This window comes from Rissa tridactyla, chromosome 19 (genome assembly GCF_028500815.1).
Source record: "Rissa tridactyla isolate bRisTri1 chromosome 19, bRisTri1.patW.cur.20221130, whole genome shotgun sequence".
In the NCBI taxonomy this organism is placed as follows: Eukaryota; Metazoa; Chordata; class Aves; order Charadriiformes; family Laridae; genus Rissa; species Rissa tridactyla.
In genome coordinates this window covers 5,457,741-5,480,293 of record NC_071484.1, presented here as the reverse complement: position 1 = coordinate 5,480,293, position 22,553 = coordinate 5,457,741, and the positions used below count along the sequence as shown (strand labels likewise).

Below are 22,553 nucleotides of genomic sequence, written 5' to 3'. Positions count from 1 at the left end.
CCCCCAGAGTGACCAGATCTGTCCTCTCCGAGGTCTGAAGCACAGCGTGTGGGACAAGAGGGGAAGGACGGATGCAGAAGCATTAAGTTTACTGAAAATTATGACCCGCTGGGGGAAGCAGAGCAAAGTTGCCTTTTATGGTTCCCAGCAAATCCCGGGCATGTCTGAGAACATCCCTCTGCGAGCTCCTCCAGGCTGTTCCCTGTTGAGAAAGCGAGGGGAAAAAAGAAACCCAACCAAACCCAGCCCCTTTTGTCGGTGGGTCGCTGGGAGGATTCTGCAGTTGGAAACCCGCCCTGCCGGACTTCAGAAGCTCTCAGTGCCTCGGCAGACATGAACATGAAAACTGTGCTCATCCTCCTCGTTCTGGCTTTAGCCACGATATTTGCTTTGGTCTGTGTGCTGCTGACCAGAGGAAGAGCCCCCAGCACCTGCCAGCACCAGCCCCCGGAGCAGGAGGATCCCGATGACGGCCAGAGCCTGGTCTTTGCGGATCTGACACCCGAAGAGCTGGCGCAAGTGGTGCGGTACCTGCAGGGAAGCCTTGGGGTGCAGCTGGTTGACGCCTCGCGTGCGAAGCCCTCGGACAACTGCATCGCCTCCGTGGACGTGCAGGTCCCCGCCAAGGCAGAGGTGCTGCGGTTCCTGGATGGCGGGGGGGCTCGCCCCCGCCGGGAGGCGCTGGCTGTGCTCTACTTTGGGAACCAGCCGGACCCCAATGTCACCGAGTACGTGGTGGGTCCGCTGCCGACGCCGGTGTATCACCGGGACGTCACAGTGCAGAAGTACGGGGGGAAGGTGCCGTACCACCGCAGACCCGTCACCGGCAAGGAGTACGTGGATATCAACGCCCTCATCCAGCGGGAGCTGAGAAAGGCACCCCGTTTCCTCGCTGCGTGCTGCGAGTCCGACGGGACCGACCTGGCCATCCTCACGACGGCCCCACGGGGCTTCAAGTCCGGCGACCGCGTGACATGGTTTGTCCTCTTCCGCGGCGTGGCCGGCACCGGCTACTACCTCTCGCCAGTGGGGCTGGAGGTGCTGGTGGAGCACGGGGACCTCCACGTCTCCCGCTGGCGGCTGCGCAAAGTCTTCTACAATGGCCAGTACTTTGCCAGCACGGGGGATCTGGAGCATGCGTTTGAGTCCAACTTGCTGGAGGTCGTCAGGATCGAGAAGCCCCAGGCTGAAGTGGTGCTGGGCTCCATGAGACCCCGGCACCCGCCTGGGTCCCTAGGGCCGCTGCAGTACGAGCCCCAGGGTCCCCGCTACAGCGTCAGGAACAACCGCGTCACCTTCCAGGGCTGGAGCATCGCCTTCGGCATGAACCCCAACACCGGCCCGCGCCTCTTTGACATCAGGTTCCGTGGGGAGAGGATTGCCTATGAGCTGAGTCTCCAGGAAGCCTTAGCCCTCTACGGCTCCAACTGCCCCGGGGGGATGTCCACCCGGTACTTTGATGGGAGCTTTGGCATCGGCAGGTTTGCCTACGAGCTTGTCCGGGGCCTCGACTGCCCCTACACAGCGACCTACGTGGACCGGCACTACCTGGTGGAGTCAGAGACCCCCAAAACCAACCAAAACTCACTCTGCATTTTTGAGCACGACGCTGCCCTCCCTCTGCGGCGCCACTTTTCCGACTCACACTCCTTCTACTACGGCGGGCTGCGGAAAAACACGCTGGTCATCCGTGCAGTCTCCACTCTCATCAACTACGACTACATCTGGGACTTCATGTTCCACGGCAGCGGGGCTGTGGAGGTGCGGGTACACGCCACCGGCTACATCAGCTCCTCCTTCCTCCATGGCCGAGGCACCGACTACGGCAACAGGGTCGGGCCCCACACGCTGGGGACGATGCACCTCCACCACATCCACTACAAGGTGGACCTGGATGTCGACGGTAGGTCTGGGTGCCTTCGTGTGCGGCCGCGGTTCGCTGTGGGCTGCAGCTCTGCCCGGGGCGCGGAGCTCGAGAGGGTTTTCGCTTCTGCTTCCCAGGGCAGCTGAACTCTCTTGAGACCCAGGACATGGAGTATGAGCTCGTGAAAGACCCCTGGAGCATGCAGCACACCATCGAGCGGCCATACCTCCGCAGGGAGAGGCTGGAGAGGGAGGGCGAGGCGGCGTTCCTGCTCAACACCCCCATGCCCCGCTACCTCTCCTTTACCAGCTCCAAGCCCAACAAGTGGGGGCACCCGCGCAGCTACCGGGTCCAGATCGTCAGCTTCGCCGGGGAGCATCTGCCCCCCAGCAGCCCCATGGAGAGATCCATCAGCTGGGGCAGGTGGGTGCTGGGGCGCATGTGGTTGTCCCATCCCTGTCCCCCCGCTGCCACCATGTCCCCAGCTGCTCCTGCCCCCCAGCAAGCCTGTGTCGGGCTGCAGGGAAGGGTTAAACAGCCAACATGCGTATTTTTTTGGCTCTGAAAATTCCTTGAAAAAAGTTGCTCAACGACATCTGTTCATAACAGTTCACAGGCAGGAATCTGACCCCAGATAAGATTAATTTAGAGCAATCACATGTGGTTTTTTTCCCTGTGAGGGCAACCAGGCTGTAGGATGAACTCCCAAGGGAAGCACTGGCATCCCTGGGTCTTGACATCTTCATGCAAGGACAGAATGTCTTTTGGAAAACGCTTGGGACGAGCACGTAGCTGGCTTAATGCCGGGGTGAAATTTAAGGGCTCACGCTCTGGGGGAGGCCGTGGGAGTTAGAGGTGGCCGCGGCTGCAGCGAGTGTGTCGGGCAACGAGCAGCAGCCTCCGCGCCTGGACACGCTCGTGTTTCCCTGCCGTGCCGGAGTGGCCACGGGCAGCGAGAGAACCTCCGTGAGCCCGACAGTGCCGGGGCTGCTGCCCGTCAGTCCCACGCTGGCCCCTGCCAGCCCCTTCCCTCCCCGACCCAGGACAGACCGTGTCCCCAGGCACACGCTGAGGGTGCCTCCAGCCCCCGTTTGCCGGTGCAGCCCCCGGCGGCGATGCCGCAGTCGCCCTGCCCTGCACCGGCATGGATGAGCCCCTCTGCTCCCTGTGCCGGCAGGTACCAGCTGGCCGTCACCCGGCGGAAGGAGGAGGAGCCCACCAGCACCAGCGTCTACAACCAGAACGACCCCTGGACGCCCACCGTCGTCTTTGCCGACTTCATTGATAACGAGACCATCACTAACGAGGTGAGCTGGGGTTGCCCGGGACGAGGGGAGTCGAGCACTGTGGACACCGCTCCGGCTCCTGCCCTGGCCAGAGGTTTCACCCATCCTGTGGCCAAAACGGGTGGCCACCAGGCTAGAGAGTCCCGCTCAGCCTGACGGGGTGTCCGGCTTCCCTCCTGCCCAGGACCTGGTCGCCTGGATCACCGTGGGGTTCCTGCACGTCCCCCACGCCGAAGATGTCCCCAACACGGTGACCGTGGGGAACGGCGTCGGCTTTTTCCTGAGACCCTACAACTACTTCGACGAGGACCCCTCGGTGAACTCGCCCGACAGCGTCTACTTCAGCGGCGAGCAGGACGCCGGAGCGTGCGGGGCCAACCCGCTGGCCTGCCTGCCCCCCGCCGCTGCCTGCGCCCCCCGCCTGCCCCCCTTCCGATACGGGGGCTTCCTCAACCTCAGCCTGGCCCTGCCGCCCGGCGGGCTCTGACGGGACGGGCCTGCCGCTGCCCCATCCCCGCCGGCGCGGGCGGGTGGCCGGTGCCCGGCGTGGGACGCGGGCTGGGTCTGCCACTGCACCGGGGCCTGCGTTCCCCGTCCCCGGGACGCAGCGTGCTCAGGGTCAGGTTTTCGGAGGAGCTCAGCTCTCGTTTCAGGACTGCGACCAAAGGCAGACTCCAAGCCTCTGAAAAACAGCCCCAAGGGGTGATTTTTTGGAGACCGCATCCAGGAGGACACCCAAAGGGCTGCGGGGTGCCCGCGGCCGCTCTCCTCCGCTGGGGCCGGCGGGGCTCCTGCCACCTCGCCGAGGTAGGTCGGGGCACACAGGGCGATGGCGCCGGCCGGGGCTGGGCACTGCACCAACCCACGGCTCCCTCGGAGCCATGGTCCACTCCGAGGGTTTGCTCAGGGTGGTGGGAGCGGGCGGCATGGCAGCCGCTGTGGCCCGGCCGCAGCCCAGGGGCCGTGGGGAGCCCGAATTGTCCACCCTGGTCCCGTGGCCACTGCAGGTCCTGGGCTGCCGGGGCCCAGGCGCTGCTGAGCTCTGGCTGCTGCCGCGGTGCCAAGCCCTGGGGACGGGGACGGTGGGTCGGGCTGCGCCAGGAGCCCACGGGAGGAGCACGGGACACACGCTCCCTGGGCTGCGCTGCCCATGTCCACCCTTCCCCAATAAACGGGCACTCGGCTGCTTTTCCTGACCAAACTGTTGTGTAGCTCATGGGTGCTCCTGCGGCTCCTGCCGGCTGCCGAGGCTGTGGGCGCTGGTGCCCTGTAACGGAGGGTCCTGGCTCAGCTCCGGCGCTCACGGGGTCCAAGGGCCACAGGGCTAGTACAGCACCCGGCACGGCTGCGGGCGCGTGCTCCGGCCATGCTCTTGGCCCCCGGGTGCTGGTGGGAGGCTCCTGACAGGGAATATGGGACAAACAAGGGAGTTAATGTGTAACTCCCCGTTAATTGGTCCTGGCCTTGGCTGCTGCCCGTCTGTGCGCACAGCCCTGGGCTGTGGGATCCCGCAGCCTCCAGAGCCCATCCCCGCTGCGTCAGGCTGGACGCACGGAGGGGTTGGCGAGGGCGGTTCAGCCCCAGCCCCACGGCCCGGCCCTGGCATGTGGCTGCAGTTGCCAAGTGCTGGCCAACGTGTCCCTGAGGGGACATCCTGGGGGTGGGCATCATCCCCTCTGAACCCTCGCCATGGAACTGGGTCTGCCCAGGGCCACCCTGCGATGGGCTCGAGAAGCCATAACGGCGGCGGTGTTCGGGAGCCGGCTGGTCTCTCTGCGGCGCAGGGAGGGGATGTCGGGCACGAGTGGGCAGCTCCGGGCCACGGCTCAGCGCGAGGCTGCGGCGCTCCCTGGGGTGACAGAGGGGACCATGCCACAGAGGCACCTCCAGGGCTCGGGGGAGCAGGCAGGATGCTCCCTGCGAGGGGAAGGTGGCCGCCAGCCGGCTCGGTGCTGGCCGCTGTGTGCCCGGGTGTTTGCGAGCGCTGCCTGGACTCTGCCCGTGTGCTGACGCAAGCAGGCGCGCTCCCGAGCTGCCAGCGACCCGGCTCGCCGACGGCCCCAGACCTTGCGGCAAGCTGGGAACTTTCTGGATGAACCATTGGCACCGCGTGCGGCATATCACGTTACGGCACACGCGTGTGCCGCGCCTCCCGCAGCTGCATCCGGTGCCTTGGGAACTGCGGGGACACCGTGTCCCCGAGCCAGCCGCTGTCACCGCAGGCACACCGCAGGCTCCTGGGCTGCCAGCCGCTGCCGGGCTCGCTGCGCTCAGACCCCAGTGCCAGAAACAGAGCACCCCCAGTCTGGCCCCATTCCTCCCCCAGGAAAGCCACCCCGGCCAGTTTGCAAGGCACGTCCCTGGCCGGCGGCACTGCCAGCGCGGCTGCCTGGTGCAGGGGATGAGCCAGAGCCTGGCATGGCGCTCCCAGAGCCGGTAGCCAAACTGACCAGGGTGCAAAACCTCATTCATGGTACCCAGGAGCAGCCCCTGTAGCCCCAGCTCCGTGCGGCGTCTGCGAGGCCGGGGATGCACCTGAAGCGCAGGACACGGAGCCAGCGCTGGGAGACCTCTGCCGTACGGACCCCGGCAGCTCCGGCACAGACCTGTCCTGTGGCACGTGCAACCTGGCCCCCGTGCAGGGGACGCTGGCCCGCGCCGCGCCGCTGGCACACGGCTCTGTGGGCAGCGTTCTGCTCGTTCCCGCGCCCGCCGGCAGGGAGGAGGTGGCAGCTCCTGTCCCCTTTCCCAGACTCTCCCCGCTGCGGCCCCAGTTTTCCTGCAGTGACTTTTTCCAAGGCGACCGGAGCACGCCACTCCCCCTCCCCCAACACCTTTTGCCCCCATTTTCTGCTGTGAAATCTCTCGGGGAGAATTTATTGCTGACTGTTTCAAAATATTTTTGAACGCGGAAGCCAAGTCTGTCGCATTCCTTCACGCCGGCCAAAGCCACTCTGGGTTGAGGACCCCGGGGATGAGATGCTGGGGAATTTGTTTTGCAAGAGTAATTCGATTTCCGTGCAAACTTCTGCTTTGTTGTTTTTTTGTTTTTTTTTTCCTGTAGATTGGGAGCTCAGTCGGGGGCTGGGACACCTGGGTGCATCTCCCCTGGGCGCAGCGAGGCCGGGATGGGAGGGACAGGGAGGGATGTGTCCGTGGCTGGGGCTGATCCTGCAGCATTTGCCCCTCGTCCTCTCCTTCCCACACATTTCCCGTTCACTGAGGGCAGCTGGGAAATGGCACGGACCAACGTGAAGCCCCTGGTGCTGCCTCCCCCCCTGCACTACCCTGGGGCTCCCCAGCACGGCGAGGATGCTCCAGCCACGCTCCGTCCCTGGGGACAGAGTGGGACCCGGCCAGCCTGGGACAAGGATGCTGAGCGCAGGGTCAGGCTTTGCCTGCGCCCACCTTTCCCTGTGCCTTCAGAGCTCGGGCGTTTGCAAATACCATCCCTCTTCCTCGGCCTGGCAGCTCCAAGAGCACGTGCCTCTATTCCAAGGAGGAAGGTTTGCCGTGTTTTTGCCTTTTAGGCCCCGCGGCGCCCGTGCAGGCGAGGAGGCAGAATGGTGGCCGCAGGACCCGCTGTTTGCGGGCAGGACTCGGCGCTGGACACAACCTCCGCCCGCTCCGCGCCTGGCAAACAGCACCGGGGCAGCGGTTCAAGGATCTTGACCCGAACTTTCTCGAGGAGGGAGATAAGTGATGCATTTTCACTGGCTGCTAATCATTAACGCCTCCGTTGCCCATTCCCCTGGCGGGGGCAGCTGCCTGCGTCGCTGCGGCGGGCGCTGGCTGGGCTCCCCACGCCGCCGCCATGGGGCTGCGCGGCCAGAGCTGGAGAAGGAGGTTCCTCCTGCCAGGCTGACCCTGTGTCCTCGGGCTCCTGGAAATATCTCTCCGTGTTACTCATTCACCGTTACCTCCCAGGGAGGGACGGGACGACAGAGCTGCGGTGCCGGCACCACACTGCGGCGTGGCTGGGGTGGGGGGAAAGGCCACGGGCAGGGACCCGGCTCCGGCGGGATGAGCGGCGTGTTGGGCTCCGTCCCCGCAGCCGGGGTCTGGCGGGGCAGTTTGGTGCAGGAGGGGGTTAAGGCAGGGGAGCCGTGCTGGGAGGAATGCCTTCCCTCCCAGGGGACCTCATTTGCAAAGGTCCTTTAACCCCACACCAGAGATCGGGAGAAGGTGGCTGGCAGCCAGCAGCTCCCCGAGCCTCGCTCCCTCGGGCTTTCAAAGTTTTCCCATCGCGCGGAGCCCTGGATAAATCAGCCTGGCGAACGCCGTGGCAGCAAGGTTTTCTTTCATCAGCCAGAGGTTTCAGCTGATGTGGTGGTGGAGGGGGTGGGCAGCCTGCCCCCCACCCCACCCCACCGCCCAGTCCGTGCTCCCGGGCATCCCTGCGATGCTCTGGTGGTGCTGGGGGTGACGGCAGAGGGATGGGGGGAGTGTCTCCGCTGGGGGCTGCGGCAGCTCTGCAGTGGGGTCCCATAGCAAGCGGGTGCTTCGGCCTCCCCCCTGCTAACAGCGATGGCCGGGGGGCAGCAGGAGCAGCTGAGCTGCTCTATGGGGCGGCAGGAGGAGCAGGGGCCGCGGGATCCCCCCGGTGCTGCAGGGAGGGACGGTGCGGGGAAGGGTTAAGGTGCCGGTGCCGGAGCGCTCCACGCTCCATGCGCCCCCGAAGCCTGTTTTTCCCTTTTATGTAAGGTGTTCCAAACATGTTTGTAACAACCCCCCCCCGGTGATGCACCTTTGGCAAAAGTGGTTTTGGGTCCAAAGATCGGTGCTGGGACAAGTGACCTGCCCGCGGCAAACAAGAGCCCGCAGAGTATAAAACCCTGGCGGCACAGTGGAGCGCGGGAGAGCCGGAGCCGCGCCGAGGGGCAGCAGCTGGAGGGGAGGATGGAGGCCAGCATGAACCTCCTGCACGACATGGGCATCCAGGCGACGCACTGGCTGCAGCAGCACTTCCAGGGCTCCCAGGACTGGTTCCTCTTCATCTCCTTCGCCGCCGACCTCAGGAACGCCTTCTTCGTCCTCTTCCCCATCTGGTTCCACTTCAGCGAGTCGGTGGGCATCAGGCTCGTCTGGGTGGCCGTGATCGGCGACTGGCTCAACCTCGTCTTTAAGTGGTGAGTGGCCCCGTGCCACGGCTCCCCGCGGGCCTGTTGGCACAGCTGGACTAACGCGGGCCAGATGTGCAGGCTCAGCCTTCACGCTGGTGTAAAACAAAGCCCAGAGTTCAGCCCCCGGCTTGGCAGCGGGAATGGCCGCTCCTTCCCAAGCCTGCAGCAGCGTCTCCCCCCTCCCCAGAAGCCGGGCAGAGACAGACCCTCCTGCAAACAGACCCTTCGCCGTCGGCCGGGGCTGCGGTTCTGCGCGGGAGCTGCTCAGAGTCTCTCACCGCGGTGGCGGGGGGAGCCTGGCACGGCTCTGATGCGCGGGACTAGGGTTTGGTGCTCCCCCGATGTTTTAGGGGAGCGTTTCCCGTGGGTAAACCAGGAGACCGATACCCCCTTCCTTTCCACGGCTGGTAACGCTGGCATCGCTGCCGCGAAGGGAGCCATGGCGGGGAGCGCGCGAGGGACCCGCCACCGCTCCAGGCGCAGGACGGCCCCGTCGGCAGCATTAATTGTACCGTGGGGCCGATCCACCCCGACACCCGGCAGGGTTGGGTGCCAGCCGGTAGCGGTGGGTGCCATCCCCGTGGGGCAGCGGTGTGCCAGCACGGAGCCATCCCCGCAGCTGCTTTTCAGCGTCCCCAGGCTCCGGGGCTGCGTGTGCCCACGGCAGGGGCTGCGCCCCACGTCCCGGCGGCAGGATCCCGAAGCACGGCCGGGGATGTGTGTGCCCCACCGCTCACATCCCCCGGGATGCCCTCACTGCCTGCACGTGTGACAGGGACGGGTGGCCTCTGCTTCTGATGCCACCATGAGACAGTTACTCCAGGCCTGGAAAATGCTTCGAGGGAGCGTACGCTGCTCCTCTTTCTCAGAGCATTGTCTGGGGACATGGACAGGCAGTGCCGGCTGTTGGGACCGAGTGACCAGTGGGATGTTGTGTCTGTCGGGATGCCCTGGACCACACATGACTCCTTCGCCTCTTCCAGCTCCAGGCTAGAGCTGAAACCGCAGCCATGTCTGCCTGCTCTGGTGCCCAGGACCCTGACAGCCTCCGTTCTTCTTTCTTTTCAGGATCCTCTTTGGGGAGAGACCGTACTGGTGGGTCCATGAGACGGACTATTACAGCAACACCTCTGCTCCGGAGATCCAGCAGTTCCCGCTCACCTGCGAGACCGGCCCCGGTAGGGTCCCCCAGCCCCAGTAGGGTCCCCCAGCCCCAGTAGAGTCCCCCGTCCCTGGTAGGGTCCCCCATCCCCGGTAGGGTCCCCCATCCCCAGTAGGGTCCCCCAGCCCCAGTAGAGTCCCCCGTCCCCAGCTGCACACGCAGCTCTCACTCCGGCTCTCGGTTCCTGCAGGGCAGGGGGTGCTGGCATGACCATGGCCGTGGCCAGCAGCCCGCCGGCAGCACAGGCCCCTGCTAGCTCTCGAGAGGGGGCTGTTACGGCCGAGCCGTCGCTGGCCCCCGCCGTGCTGCAGGGACGACAGCCGTGCCTGCGGCAAGCGGAGGCAGGGCAGCCCCTGCGCAGACCTTGACCCTCGGCGCAGACGTGGCAGCTCAGCACAAACCCCTGCGGGTGCTCAGCCCAGCCTTGGCCCCGGGCCAGGGCCGTGCTCAGCCCCCAGCCCCAAATGCAGGCAGCCATTCCATGGGCAAGGGGCTTGCTCGGTTCCGGAGCAGCTCTGTCTGTACTTTGCCCACGGCTTTCCATGGGAGCCAGGGAAGGGCTGCTGGCATCCCCGGCACACTCAGCGTGAGCTGTCGGGGATGGCCAGTGCCCTCTCCCAATCTTGGTGCCGGGGTACAGGTGCTGGGTGCCGTTTCCCATACCAAATCCAGAACATAGCACTATACCAGCTGCCTGTAAGAACATTAATTCCATCCCAGCCGAAACCATGACACCTGCTCCGAAGCAGGGGGGGGTCTGACCTGGGGCTCTCTTCTCCCCCAGGGAGCCCCTCTGGCCATGCCATGGGTGCAGCAGGCGTGTACTACACCATGGTGACGGCCCTCCTCTCTGCTGCCATGGGGAAGAAGCGGTTGAGGACACTTAAATACTGGTAAGCTGTGTGCCAAACCCTCCCGTGCTGGGCAGAGGCTGCCCCAGCGGCGACGGGCGCAGCTGAGCCCGGTGAGGCACAAGGCTGTGATCAGATGGCGGGGCCATGGCGTGTGCAAGAGGACGGGCTCGGTGGGCGGCCAGGCACTGCTCGGGGTACGCGACGGCGGTGCCCCGGACAGCAGGAGCCGGCCCTGGCACTGACGTGGCCACCTGCCCCTCGCAGGGTGCTGTGGACGGTGCTTTGGACGGGGTTCTGGGCAGTTCAGGTCTGCGTCTGCCTGTCCCGAGTCTTCATTGCCGCCCACTTCCCCCATCAGGTCATCGCGGGGGTCATCTCAGGTGAGTGCCTCGGACCCCCGCCCCCTTCCCCGCGGCACCGCCGTGCTGGACGGCAGCACCCATGGTGCCAGCCAGGACGGGTGCACAGCCTGACGGACGTGTGCAGGGTCATGACGCAAAGCTGCGTCCGTGGCTCTGCAGTTACTGCCTCATCGACACGGGCAGGATGCCCACCAGGACGTGCCTTTGTCCCCATCCCATTTGAGGCACGAGTCCCAGTCGGGTGGGCAGGGCACTGCCAGCCGCTGCTGGGCTCTGAGGGACAGCAAAGGTGTCCGAATGCACAGGCAGGGCAGGCTTGGGGCGTGAGAGGGTCGTCACTGGGCAAGGGAGCAGAATCGTGAGCAGCGGGGCACAGCGGTGGCCGTCGGGGCGGGCAGCACCATGCGGGAGCAGCTGGGTAGCCCCCGGCTCATGTTCCCCACCGGAGCACCCAGGGCTGTGGGCTCCGCTCGGCTCCTCTGCCCCGAGGCAGGCGATCGCTCGCTGATCAGCGCCGCCTCCTCTCCCGCTTTGTTATCCGCAGGGATGGCTGTGGCCAAAACCTTCCAGCACGTCCACAGCATCTACCACGCCAGCCTCCGCCAGTACCTGGGCATCACCTTCTTCCTCTTCAGCTTCGCCATGGGCTTCTACCTGCTGCTGCGGGTACTCGGCGTGGACCTGCTGTGGACACTGGAGAGGGCGCGGAACTGGTGCGCCCACCCTGAGTGGGTCCACATCGACACCACCCCCTTCGCCAGCCTCCTCCGTAACCTGGGCATCCTCTTCGGGCTGGGGCTGGCCCTCAACTCCCACATGTACCTGGAGAGCTGCCGGGGCAAGCAGGGCCGGCAGCTGCCCTTCCGCCTGGGCTGCGTTGCTGCCTCCCTCCTCATCCTGCACCTTTTCGACGCCTTCAAGCCGCCCTCCCACATGCAGCTGCTCTTCTACATCCTCTCCTTCTGCAAGAGCGCGGCCGTGCCGCTGGCCACCGTCGGCCTCATCCCCTACTGCGTCTCCCAGCTCCTGGCCACGCAGAACAAGAAGGCTGCCTAGCCTGGTAACGCTGTGCCCGGGCTCGGGGGCAGCCGTCGGACCATGGGTGCCCCCACCCACTGTTTGCTCCCCGCTAAACCCGCACAGACTGACTCCACTCGGGAGCGGACCGCGAGGGCCGGGCTGGCGGCGGTGCTGGGTGGCTCCCGCGGCACGGACCCACGATGCCAGTCGTGCCCGTAGGCTCGGGCGGTCTGTGGCCAGCTGATGGGCAGCACAGGGCTCTCCTGCTGCCCTTCCCGTGCCCACGGGTGGAGGGTCACCAGCCCGGGATGCGGCGGCAGCGGGGGGAAAGACCCTGTGCTCCCCTGCAGCTCATGGGGACGTGCCACCTCCACGCTGCAGGGCCGGGCACGGCAGCACCGGGAGCAGGGGGCTCACCCGCGGGTGCTCGGGGTCTGCCGGCGAGGCGGCTGTTACAGGAACGGGCGGACACTGTGACTTGGAGACAAGGCACCGGCTTTTGCGGGAGCCCCCCCGGCCCCGGGGTGTTCAGTATTCACTGCGGTGTGCAGTACCGCGGGGTACGCCAATGCATATGTGTGTATACGTGTGTGACGCGCATCTATATACACATATACATATGGGCGTCTCTGCAAACGAGGTATTTAATTAAAGCCGAGGCTGTGTTTAGCCAGCGAGTTCGACGTCTCACTGGCTGGTGGGGCAGGATGGGGGATCGGCTCCCAAGCGCGGGGGCTGCTGGTGGTGTCAGGGGTGGGGGGGGGCCGCTGTCCCAGGGCGCTGCCCCACCATCACCTGCAAGGCACGGCCAATCCATAGGGAAAGGCAGTGCCAGGATCCCCGGTCCTCACCCTTGGGCGCAGTCAACACAGCGGCGGGCAACAAGCCGCTTTTTGCACCGTTTATCATGGGTTTATGGGTGCACCTTGTGCCAGGATCAGGGACACACTCGTGTCCCCTCGCTGCTTATGGAAGCAAGCGCGGCTTTGGGACTGGCCGGCTGGGGCTGTGCTGAGCCCCCAGGTTGCGGGGGCTGCGCTGACTGCATCAATGTGGGGTCCAGCTGCGTGGCTGCCACCGGCTCAGCTCCCTGGCTGCCGCGTCCTGGCTCCTGCCTCCGCTCGGTAGCAGGAAGCTGGCCGCGGGCTCGCCCTGCCGCTGTCGAAGCCGTTCAGGCTGTGCAGATGCCAATTAACTCAGTTAGTCAACATCCTCTGTCAGTCTGAGACGGTTTAAAATAGATTCGAAGACACAGGTACTTTCTTCCTGCCAGACCCTTCGTCTGCATGTGCAGCATCTCCCCAAACACCAGCTCCTGTAGCATTTACCCCACACCCAGCTGTAGGAGTCAGCCGCGCTCTCCGCCGTGGCCACCTGAGAGATGCCACCTCCCCTGCCCACATCTTCCACTGCCTTTGGGAGACGGCGTCCAGCAGCGCCGTGCTCACGTCCCTTGTCTTGCTGCGGCTTGGATGGGCCTTTGCCAAGCGTAGAGGCTTTGCAGCCGTTCCCAGCTCTCTGACGGGAGCCCTCCCGCCACCGCTACGCCGAGAGCAAGAGAGCACCTTCCCCCTGACCGAACTGCTCCCCAGCAGAACCCTGCGCTAAAACCCAGCCCCGCTAAAATGCCTTCCATGACAAAGTTTGCTGTAAATCTCACTCGGTACGGAGCTCAGCTCTGGCCCTAATTCCCTGTAGAAAACTCACCTGGGTCAGCACACACCCCCCCAAGTTTCACAGAATCCCAGCCTGGCCGGGGCTGGAAGGGCCCTCTGGAGATCATCCCCTCCAACCCCCGGCCAGAGCAGGGTCACCCAGAGCAGGTGGCACAGGAACGCGGCCAGGCGGGGTTGGAATGTCTCCAGAGACGGAGACTCCCCCACCTCTCTGGGCAGCCTGTGCCAGGGCTCTGCCACCCTCACAGCAAAGAAGTTCCTCCTCCTGTTGAGATGGAACTTCCCAGGGGCAAGTTTGTGCCCGTTACCCCTTGTCCTGTCCCCGGGCACCACTGAGAAGAGCCTGGCCCCATCCTCCTGACACCCCCCCTTGGAGTATTTATCAGCGTTGATAAGATCCCCCCTCAGTCGCCTTTTTTCCAGGCTGAAGAGACCCAAATCCCTCAGCCTTTCTCCATCAGAGAGGTGTTCCAGTCCCCTCAGCATCTCGGTAGCCCTAAGATAGTTTCCTCCAGCTGGGGAGCGGGCAGGCTTGGCCCAGCGCTTGTCCCAACCAGGATGGATGGGGACAGGGCAGCCAGACTCCATGGAGGTGGCCGCAGGAGGCCCCTCACTGGGAGCGCACCATGCGTGGTGGGAACCAGGGCTGCTGTTCCCCGGCAGCTGGGACCCTGTGCCTGCTCCTGCTGCTGCCACTCACCAACAGCCCAACGGGCTCGGGGCCGAATGGCGCCGCATCAGCCATCTGCGGAAACCCTGTGTGCGGGGGCTGCTGCCAGCCCGTGTTCATGACAGGTAAATCTCCTTGGGAGAGAGCTTTCTTTTCAGAGAATCACAGAATGGTTCGGGTTGGAAGGGACCTTAAAGATCATCTAGTCCCAACCCCCTGCCCTGGGCAGGGACACCTCCCACCAGCCCAGGCTGCTCCAAGCCTCATCCAGCCTGGCCTTGGACACCTCCAGGGATGGGGCAGCCACAACTTCCCTGGGCAACCTGTTCCAGCGCCTCCCCACCCTCACAGTAAAGAATTTCTTCCTGATATCCGATCTAAATCCACCCTCCTTCAGTTTGAGGCCGTTACCCCGTGTCCTGTCACTACACTCCCTGATAAAGAGTCCCTCCCCATCCTTCCTGTAGGCCCTTCTTCTGTTTCTGTTCATTACCAACAGCTAGACCAAATTTGTCCTACCATTTCTAGCAAGAAGGTGGGGAAAAAAAAAAAAAGTTCCCAAACTACCTGTCATGCTTTTTCCCCACTGTGGCTCCACAGCGCCCTTTAGTTTCTGCAGCTGAGACTGCAATGGCAAATTACAGCGGCAAAAGCGTGATTCATTTTCTCTGCGCTGGTTGGCAAATATCATACTCAAACCTTCTGATTTTTCAAATGCATCCAGCTCATTATAAATAAACGCGCTCACAAAGCAATTATTCCTCATCAAAGACCCACAATGTAAATTGCAAACGGGAGGGCCCTTCTCTTGGTTTTAGAAAGCCTACAAAACGGTTAAATAACGTCTACATTTAATCACGTAAGAGTGTGGACCATTCGTCCAGAGAAATGAAAGAACCCTTACAGCAGAGCGTGGATGGCAGATCCTCTCCCCCAGTTTTCCATGAGCACTAAACCAGCTCCCACGGAGCCTGTGCACACCCGCGGCTGGGTTTATGTCTTTATTCTCCAGAAGAGAAGCTGGTGGAGCTCATACGAAGCAGGGAAGACAGCCCTACTTCGAGAATCGTTTCTTACGCTTCAGGGCTTCGATGGCTGATGAACTCCTGGAGCAGAGCCTGCACGTCTCCTCGCCGGCTCATCTTGGCTGCCTTGCCCTGAAAGCGGCCTCGCTTGCCAGCTCCTTTGCCTCCCAGCAGCTCTGCCACCCTGCAAGACCAGCACGGGCTGGAGGCCACTCGCTTGCGGGGAAGAGTGGCCTGGCCTAACCTGCTCCAGAGAGCAAACGAGGATCCATGCCCTAATGACACCCCTCAGCTGCTTAGTCTGCAATCCTAGAATTCTTACTAATTTTAAAGAAACCGTAGAACATCTTACCTGGGACCTAAATTCTCAACTGCTTCAACAGGTCCCGCTAGAAGAAAGAGTCCTGCTTCTTTCTCATCTCCCACAGTCAGGAACAGCAGGGTGTCCTGCGGACAGAGACAGATCATGCTCCAGAATAACCAGTGCCCTCCTCCTCCGGGAAGAGGACAGAGACACTGGCCACACGCAAACAATTCAGGAGTCTGTGTGCGCTGCTGAGACAGAGACTCAATGTGAAGAAAGCAAAAGGGAGAGGGATTTGGAACCTGTTATGCTTCATCGCATGTTGTGGGGGACAGAACGGGTACTGGGGTATCCTAAGGTAAAAGGATACGGTTGGCAGTTGGACCGGGTGACTGCCGTAGGTCCCTTCCAACCAAAATAGTCTGGTCTAGTCTAAAACAGCCGATGAGGTTCTGTAAGGCTCTTTAGGGGACAGGCTCTGAATTTTCACTGTTGTACTTCTTGACTGTGGAGGATTCCCCCGCAGGCTGAGGCTGCTGGGGACAATGACCTCATGTAGCTTACCACAGAATCCCAGCCTGGCCGGGGCTGGAAGAGCCCTCTGGAGATCATCCCCTCCAACCCCCGGCCAGAGCAGGGTCACCCAGAGCAGGTGGCACAGGAACGCGGCCAGGCGGGGTTGGAATGTCTCCAGAGACGGAGACTCCCCCACCTCTCTGGGCAGCCTGTGCCAGGGCTCTGCCACCCTCACAGCAAAGAAGTTCCTCCTCCTGTTGAGATGGAACTTCCCAGGGGCAAGTTTGTGCCCGTTACCCCTTGTCCTGTCCCCGGGCACCACTGAGAAGAGCCTGGCCCCATCCTCCTGACACCCCCCCCTTGGAGTATTTATAAGCGTTGATAAGATCCCCCCTCAGTCGCCTTTTTTCCAGGCTGAAGAGACCCAAATCCCTCAGCCTTTCTCCATCAGAGAGGTGTTCCAGTCCCCTCAGCATCTCAGTGTCCCTTTGCTGTCCCCTCTCCAGCGGTTCCCTGTCCTTCTGGAACCGAGGAGCCCAGAGCTGGACACGGTACTTTCGAAAGGACACGGACCTGCAGCTCGTGACTCTGGTACAAAGAAGAGCCTGGCCCAGCCTGTGCTGCAGCTTGAGTGAAAAGGCCAGTGGTGAAAGGTAAGTCTACATCAGCGACTCACCTCTGTCCCAATCTCATTAGCGATGATGTTCATAAATTCAGAGTCACCCTCTTTCCTGTATGGATGGGTGAAAAAAAAAAAACGCTTCAGAAAAAAGCAAAAGTCCCCTCTAGAGTCCAAAATATCAATCGGAAACCAAAGGCCTGAGGTTTTTCGTCTATATCTAAATCCTCGTTGTGCATTCCTGTGGACATATTAGGAATTATTTAAGTGTTTATCTTTAAAAAATAGAGCTCCTCAGTTTTATTTGAAAATATCAAGGGCAGGGAGAAAAATCAGGTAGACACAGTTATTTCTCAGCTATCAAAGCAGAAGAATTCAGCGACTGAACTACGAACGCATCCCTTTAACTCCACAACCCTCCAGCAGGCTGGGGCAGTTTAATATTCTATTCACCGTGTTTATATTCCTCCTCGAGAAACAAGCCTGACTAGGTGTCGGAGTGATGCAACTGCCACAAAAGGTGTAAGATTCCATTTTACCCTTTTCCCCGAACTCCCCCATACCTGTGTAGCACAAAGAGCTGACTTCGGACAGGTTTGCTCTTGAAGTCCCGGGCTATCAAAACAGCAATGTCTCTAAGCAGGTTCAAGTTATTCTGAAAGGAAAGCAAATAAACCGTACTGCAGACGGAGAAGTCAGCGTGAACACTGAGTTGCGCTCCCAGAACGGGAGCAGTTTCCATAAAAACTGATGTCTACGATTCAATTCCCAGTTATCAGGACTAAAGCGCAGGTCTAGAGGAAGCAGCCGCAATCCGCTTTTCTCAGCCCCCCTCGTACCTTCTGGAGCAGTTTCACAGAACTCTGCAGCCTCTTCACCGCCTCTACGTGCTCACCTGGGCCGTTTCTGAAAGAACAAGCAGCATCTGGATCGCCACTTTGAAGGTAACATCAGAAAAGCACCGCGTAGGTGTACCCTGAGGCTTACGTGGTGTTTGTTAGAAGGAATAGTAAGTAAAGATGAAACAACGAAAGCGGAAAGGTTATTACTTGAGCAGCGAGGTGAGAGCCTTCTCAGTGCTGTGACTTTGCTCGATTGACTTCAGCACTCTGTTTCCTGCCAGGAAAACCAAGTTGGTTTTGTTCTTTTTCCCTTTTTCTGTGCCAAGGAGTTTAATAACCTTAAAAAAGAAAATCACCCTGGTCAGAAAAGAACAGTACTTTGCTTATGCTCCCACAGGTGGGTCGGTTCCTACTAGGCCATGCCTTCTTGTGAATGTTGGCTCTCTGCCAGCGAAAATAAACTGCTTAAAATCAGCCACAAGGTCACCATACAAAAAAGAAAAGATGGTGATACCGTGGAATTAATACAATTTGCTAGTCACGGGCTGCTCTGCAGCGCATCTGGATGTCTCTGCTGGGATACGGACGCCACCAAATGACTGAAAAGACGGAAACACCTAAAGGCAGCTCAAGAATTTTATCTCCGCTCAAAAACATCAGAGCTTTAAGCAGAAGGAACAAACGGCTGCCACCCAGCAATGCACCGCCAAACCGGCCCCATACCACGCGCCCTCCGCAGAGGCAGCTCAGAAAATGTCACTGCTGCAGACAAGGGCTGAGTTCTGTGACAACGCGGGAAAGAGCCTGCCTGGACACAGACGTCAGCCCGTGTACGGCCCTGGGGGGGCTCGCCCAGCGTGGGGTTCCGCCACCCCCTTTACCATCGGGACAATTTCCAGCAGACCCTGGATCTGCTGTGCCAGGTCTGAACGTATGGCGCGAGGCTCCCGCTGCAGCGCCCCACCTGCAAGTCGCTCAGGTTGGAGACGTGAGTCCCACAGCACATGTTGGAGTCTACGCCTTCGATGTCAACAACTCGCACTGGCCCCGCGTGGTCGTCCGGCAAGCCACGGCTTCTCACCTAGTCAAAGGAGGACAATGGCAAACAGGGTGACATCCACGCCGCCGTTATTTTGGTCCCACCGATATCATCATTTCTCTCCCCACCGCTCACTGTTTCAATTTCAGGGTCATCTGCAGCCAGTTCCCGCACTGTCACTGGTACCCTCTCCCGGATTTTCTCATTCACGCTCCTCTCCAGGGCCTCTACTTGCTCTGCTGTCATGGAGGGGGTGTCCAGCTCAATGAGACTTCGCTGGCGGCCCAGCTCCCTGCACCGACGGAGAACATCTGCTGCTGTAGCTAAGACCGGCTGGAAGGTCCCTCTGTGCGGCACTAAGTGCCATCCCACTGCTGGGAACGTGGCGACTGAAACAAAACACACTTTCCTCCTCTCCCTGGTATTTACGGAGCACCAGATCCATACCAGACACTTGGAGGAGGAGAAGACAGAGCAAATACTTTGCACAGCTTCTCTCCAGTTCAGTCACTCTCCCAGCCCCTCTGAGCGAGAGTGAAATGTCCAAGGGCAAACTGCTTTTCATTTATTCAGCTCCTCGTGGCCCAGCACACTGGCACATGCCAAACAAGGTAAGGCTGGGGTCAAAAGGAGCCTTTTCCCTGCTCACCATGAAGTTGTCTTGAATCCAAACATCTGTTCTGCGATGGCAGTGATGAGGTGCTGTCCTGGAAGAGACATGCAAGCAACGGCTTTGAGCGCCACTGGATATAGAAAGAGATTTTCGCTCAGACTGTGTTTTTTGTGCTTTCAGGACATCTGCAAATGCCCAGCATGTGCTGGGTGCTGCGGGACTCATACTGGGTGCTGCGGGGCTCGTGCTGCTGCTTCGGAGCAGACAGAGGAGTTGGCCATGGCCCCGGGACCCTGAGGGCACCACGGCACATGCCAGACTTCGAAGCAAGTTCAAGTTTTCCTCCCTGGGCTGTTCGCGGGGCAGGGGGGTGTTTGTTCACGAACCGAGGAGACCCGCAGGGGAGGCGCCTGCCGGGGCCGGCGCCCCAGGACTGGACCTGGACTGGCCCGTGGAGCTGGCCCCTCCCCGGGGGCACCGGCCAATCCCTCCCCCCGCACCGGCCAACCCCTTCTCCAGGCACTGGCCAACACCTCCCCCGGTACAGGCCAACCCCCTCCCCGGGGGCACCGGCCCCGGAGTCCGGTCACGCACCCGAGTGCTGCTGCATGTGGTCGAAGCGGCGGTCCCAGTCCAGCGACAGCACCACGGCGGCGCCCGGTTCCAGCGGGGCGGGCACGAAGTGCAGGGCCTCGGGGCCCCGCCGCGTCACGCGCAGCACCGGCACCTCGCCGATGAGGCCGCGGTCGTCCGGCTGCGGGCACGGGGCGGGGGGTGTCGGGGGGTGTCAGCGCCGCCGACACTACCCGCCCCGGCCCCCTCACCCCACCCGCCCGGCCCGTACCTGCCCGCCGCCCTCGGGGAAGAGGATGGTGTCCTCCAGCACCACCTGGAACCCGCGCACCGGTGCCCCGCCGCCCTCGGGCCGCAGCTCCGCCGCCTGGCACGACACCACCCTGGTGGCGAACTGTAACGGAGGCGGCGGCGTGAGGGCCGGCCTGCCCGCGCCGCCGCCACCGCCTCCGTCCCGTCCCGCCCCGCCGCGCCCGGCCCGCCGCTACCTGCCGGGCCCAGCTGTCCCGCTGGCACCGGAACGCCATGGCCGCGCCGGCGGCGGGAAGCACGGGGCTGGCGGCGACGGCGGCCGCGGAGGGACACGGGGCTGGCGGCGACGGCGGCCGCGGAGGGACACGGGGCTGGCGGCGACGGCGGCCGCGGAGGGACACGGGGCTGGCGGCGACGGCCGCGCCGTAGGTGGGCGGGGCCCGCAGGGTGACGCGCGGTGCGCGCACTGCCGGTGGCCGTGCCGATGGCGGGGCCGGGCCGGCTCCCCGACAGACAGGAGACAGCGGTGGCAGCTCACGTTTATTGCCCCATGCCCCGCGCGGGTAACGGGCACGGGGAGGCCGGATGGCTCCCGCCGCTCTCGGCGGAGAACCGGCGGGGGGGGCGGGGGGGGGTGCTCCGCTGCCTCCGGGAGCCCCGCCTCGGCGGTGCGCGCTGCCGGCGCACCGGGCGGCCTCCCGCGGCGTCCCCGGCTTCATAGGTCGTCCTGCGGGAGAGAGGAGCGAGGTGCCAGGGAAAGGGCGGCCCCGGGGAGCGCGGCCCCGGCTGGCCCCGGGCCGGGCTGCCCCAGGAGAGCATCTGGAGCCAGAGGCTGGGCTCGGCGGGGGCAGCAGCCGGTGTCCATACTTACATCCAAGTCGTCCATGGCCGGGGGAGGGCCTTTGTCTGTCACCTTCTCCAGGAGCTGGACGGGAAACAAATGGCTGTGGGAACGCCCAGCTCCCCCCATGCCGAGCACCCACCCCACACACGCCCCAGGACCCCGAGGGCTGCAGCTCACCGGCCCCCGGCTCACCGGCCCCCGGCTCACCTCTGCGTACTGCTCCACCATGGCCCTCTCCACCTCCTCATCGCCTTCCCAGTCTCGCCAGTTGTCAAAGTCGACGGAGAGCCAGGCCGGCTGTGGGCGGAGAGGGCATCCCCTGAGGGAGGGGGCGGCACGGAGGGGACTGGGCAGCCCCCTCCTCACATCCCAGGGATTGCTCCATGGGCAGGCGCAGGGACTGGGCAGGCTGGGGAAGGGGAGTGCGTCCCCCCACCTGCGGGTGCTGGTCCCGACCCAGCCTGTGTCAAGGGAAAGGGGTGCCCCGTCCTTCGGGGACGGCAGAGGTCTGTGGATGGGGGGTGACCGTGAGGTCAGGCTCTTTGGGAGCGCTGTATTGGGGTGCCCACTTGGGGCCCTCGGTGCCTGTCCCGGGACAGGTTGTTCCCCGGGAGCTGCGAGATGCGGTGCAGAGACAGCACACGTGCTGAGGCTGGTCCTGGCTGCCCCACGCCACACACTCACCTTGATGTTCTCCTTGGTGATGCGCGGCCAGGCCACTTTCTCCTTCCACTTCCTCATAAAGCACGTGATGGAGCGGTCGGAGCGCTTCTCCCGTGAGTCCTGTCAAGAGATTGGGGGTGCCTCAGCTCCGTGGCTGCCGGACCCACCTCTGTAACCCACTGCAGACACGCACGGGATTAAAGCTGAGGCACGCGCAGGCTGCGGGACACACAGATCCACGGAGACGAGCTGTTCCTGGCCCTAGGCAGCACTGAGAGTGCCAGGCCCAGGCCCAGGGCTAGTGCTCACCCCATTCGGGCTCTTGGGAAAGGGGCAGGATTCAACGCGAAGCGGCGCTGCTCAACTGGCACAGGCTGGGTTTAACTCAGAGCCTGACGCGGGCTGTCGGAGAACGTTTGCTGGGGGGAAGCCTCACCTTGGAGTTGACCCGTGCATACAGGTTGATCTCGTTGTAGAACTCCACGCCGTCTGCATTTTTGCAACTGCCAAAACACCGTAACAGCCTGGCTTAGGGAGGGCTGAGGCCCCGCGTGCCTGGCTCTGACAGAGTCCTCCCTGTCCTCCGAGCCACCCCCCACCAGGGCCCTGTCCCGGTGTTCACCTGAACACCAGCCGCTGGTCCTCAATGACGACCTTAACATCCCTGCTGTCCTCGACGCAGAACTCCAGGTAGACGTACCGCGGCCGGTCGTACCACAACGTCTTTGCCGGTTGCCTGGGGAAGCAGCGGAGCAGCGGGTGGGTGCCCTGCAGGGCCGGCACCGGGGCGAGGAAGGAGCCCCCCGCCTGTACCCGGCCTGGCCGCCGGGGCTGGGCCGCCCTGCCCTCGCCCTCCCCTGCCGTTCCCGGCGCCACTGGCCCGCTGCCCGGGGCGGGGGGCTCCTGGCCGGCGGTGGCTCAGGCTCCGGACCCTGGGCGGGTGCCCGAGCCCCGACCGGGCGCTGCCCAGGGCCCGGCGCCGCGCGGGGGTGCCCGTCCCGTCCCGTCCCGTCCCGTCCTCACCTCGCCATGGCGGTGCCGGCCCCGCCCCGCGCTATTTCGGGCCGGGGGCGCGGCTGCCGGCGGGGCCGGGTGCGGGGGTCGGCGGGCCCGGGTCGGGCTGGGCGCGGCCACCCCCGCGGCCCGGTCGCCGTCCCAGCTCCGTCCCTCCGGGCTCTCAGTGATCGCGTGCCGCCCCGGGCCACGCGTCCCGCGCCCCCCGGCACCCCGCGCCCCCCGGCCCCGC

At 63.3% G+C, this 22,553-nt stretch overlaps 4 protein-coding genes across 5 annotated transcripts; 2 read left to right on the top strand and 2 right to left on the bottom strand.

Moving 5' to 3' along the window:
- Nucleotides 1-234: 234 nt before the first annotated feature.
- Nucleotides 235-7,466, top strand: LOC128919185 (membrane primary amine oxidase-like). Of its 2 annotated transcripts, XR_008469853.1 has the most exons (5): nt 235-1,903; nt 2,002-2,287; nt 3,042-3,171; nt 3,335-3,957; nt 6,681-7,466. XR_008469853.1 is itself a non-coding variant. In XM_054224312.1 (4 exons), the coding sequence occupies exons 1-4, from the start codon at nt 334-336 to the stop codon at nt 3,635-3,637; spliced, it is 2,289 nt and encodes a 762-aa protein (XP_054080287.1). In that variant the 5' UTR covers nt 235-333; the 3' UTR covers nt 3,638-6,674. The 2 variants fall into 2 exon arrangements, 1 of the variants encoding a protein (XP_054080287.1); XM_054224312.1 differs by lacking the exon at nt 6,681-7,466 and having other exon boundaries at nt 3,335-6,674.
- Nucleotides 7,467-7,848: 382 nt separating this feature from the next.
- Nucleotides 7,849-12,365, top strand: G6PC1 (glucose-6-phosphatase catalytic subunit 1). The gene is made up of 5 exons (XM_054224349.1): nt 7,849-8,279; nt 9,342-9,451; nt 10,220-10,328; nt 10,554-10,669; nt 11,196-12,365. Exons 1-5 carry the CDS (start codon nt 8,050-8,052, stop codon nt 11,705-11,707), a joined length of 1,077 nt encoding a protein of 358 aa, XP_054080324.1. The 5' UTR covers nt 7,849-8,049; the 3' UTR covers nt 11,708-12,365.
- Nucleotides 12,366-14,851: 2,486 nt separating this feature from the next.
- Nucleotides 14,852-20,190, bottom strand: AARSD1 (alanyl-tRNA synthetase domain containing 1). Its single transcript, XM_054224333.1, has 12 exons — nt 20,037-20,190; nt 19,820-19,942; nt 19,570-19,729; nt 19,012-19,069; nt 18,498-18,654; nt 18,288-18,404; nt 17,531-17,661; nt 17,321-17,387; nt 17,045-17,136; nt 16,539-16,593; nt 15,395-15,489; nt 14,852-15,226 (listed from the first exon to the last, which is right to left on the bottom strand). The coding sequence occupies exons 1-12, from the start codon at nt 20,073-20,075 to the stop codon at nt 15,091-15,093; spliced, it is 1,230 nt and encodes a 409-aa protein (XP_054080308.1). The 5' UTR covers nt 20,076-20,190; the 3' UTR covers nt 14,852-15,090.
- A 187-nt stretch (nt 20,191-20,377) lies between these two features.
- On the bottom strand, nt 20,378-22,539 carry PTGES3L (prostaglandin E synthase 3 like). Its single transcript, XM_054224372.1, has 7 exons — nt 22,331-22,539; nt 21,930-22,043; nt 21,744-21,810; nt 21,329-21,427; nt 20,852-20,941; nt 20,672-20,725; nt 20,378-20,527 (listed from the first exon to the last, which is right to left on the bottom strand). The coding sequence occupies exons 1-7, from the start codon at nt 22,336-22,338 to the stop codon at nt 20,516-20,518; spliced, it is 444 nt and encodes a 147-aa protein (XP_054080347.1). The 5' UTR covers nt 22,339-22,539; the 3' UTR covers nt 20,378-20,515.
- Nucleotides 22,540-22,553: the final 14 nt, after the last annotated feature.